Here is a 386-nt window from a genome sequence, read left to right as displayed (position 1 = left end):
TCTGCAAACCGCTGCTGCTGCTGCTGCTGCTGCTGCTGCTGCTGCTGCAGCGCCGCTGCAGCGCGCGCCCACAGCGGGTTCGGGGATTCCGGAGGGCCCGTTATTGCCCGCAACGTCGTCGCTGCACAACAAACCCCAAACCCCAAACCCTAAACCCTAAACCCTAAACCCCAAACCCTAAACCCTAAACCCTCGAAACCGCAGCAAGAGAAAACGCCCTTTTAAACGCTCTTTGAAGACTGGCAGCAACCTAAATATAAGCCAAGGACCCACCCGCTGCAGCAAACACCCCTAAACCCTAAACCCCAAACCCTAAACCCCAAACCCCAAACCCTAAACCCTAAACCCTAACCTAGCCTGGCCAAAAGATCTGCTAAGGGAGGAAC

General features: G+C 56.0%; 1 protein-coding gene across 1 annotated transcript in view; it reads right to left on the bottom strand.

The window, feature by feature from the left end:
- Window positions 1-347: 347 nt before the first annotated feature.
- Window positions 348-386, bottom strand: part of ETH_00037475 (uncharacterized protein) — a gene marked incomplete at both ends in the record, with an annotated part of 1399 nt that continues 1360 nt past the window's right edge. Inside the window, one exon of the mRNA XM_013374541.1 lies at window positions 348-386. Coding sequence (XP_013229995.1) covers window positions 348-386 — 39 coding nt within the window.

The sequence above is a fragment of the Eimeria tenella genome, genomic scaffold, assembly GCF_000499545.2.
Source record: "Eimeria tenella Houghton genomic scaffold, Eth_scaff2109, whole genome shotgun sequence".
Taxonomy (NCBI): Eukaryota; Apicomplexa; class Conoidasida; order Eucoccidiorida; family Eimeriidae; genus Eimeria; species Eimeria tenella.
Note: the sequence above shows the minus strand (reverse complement) of the source record. Positions and strands in the feature narration are given on the sequence as shown.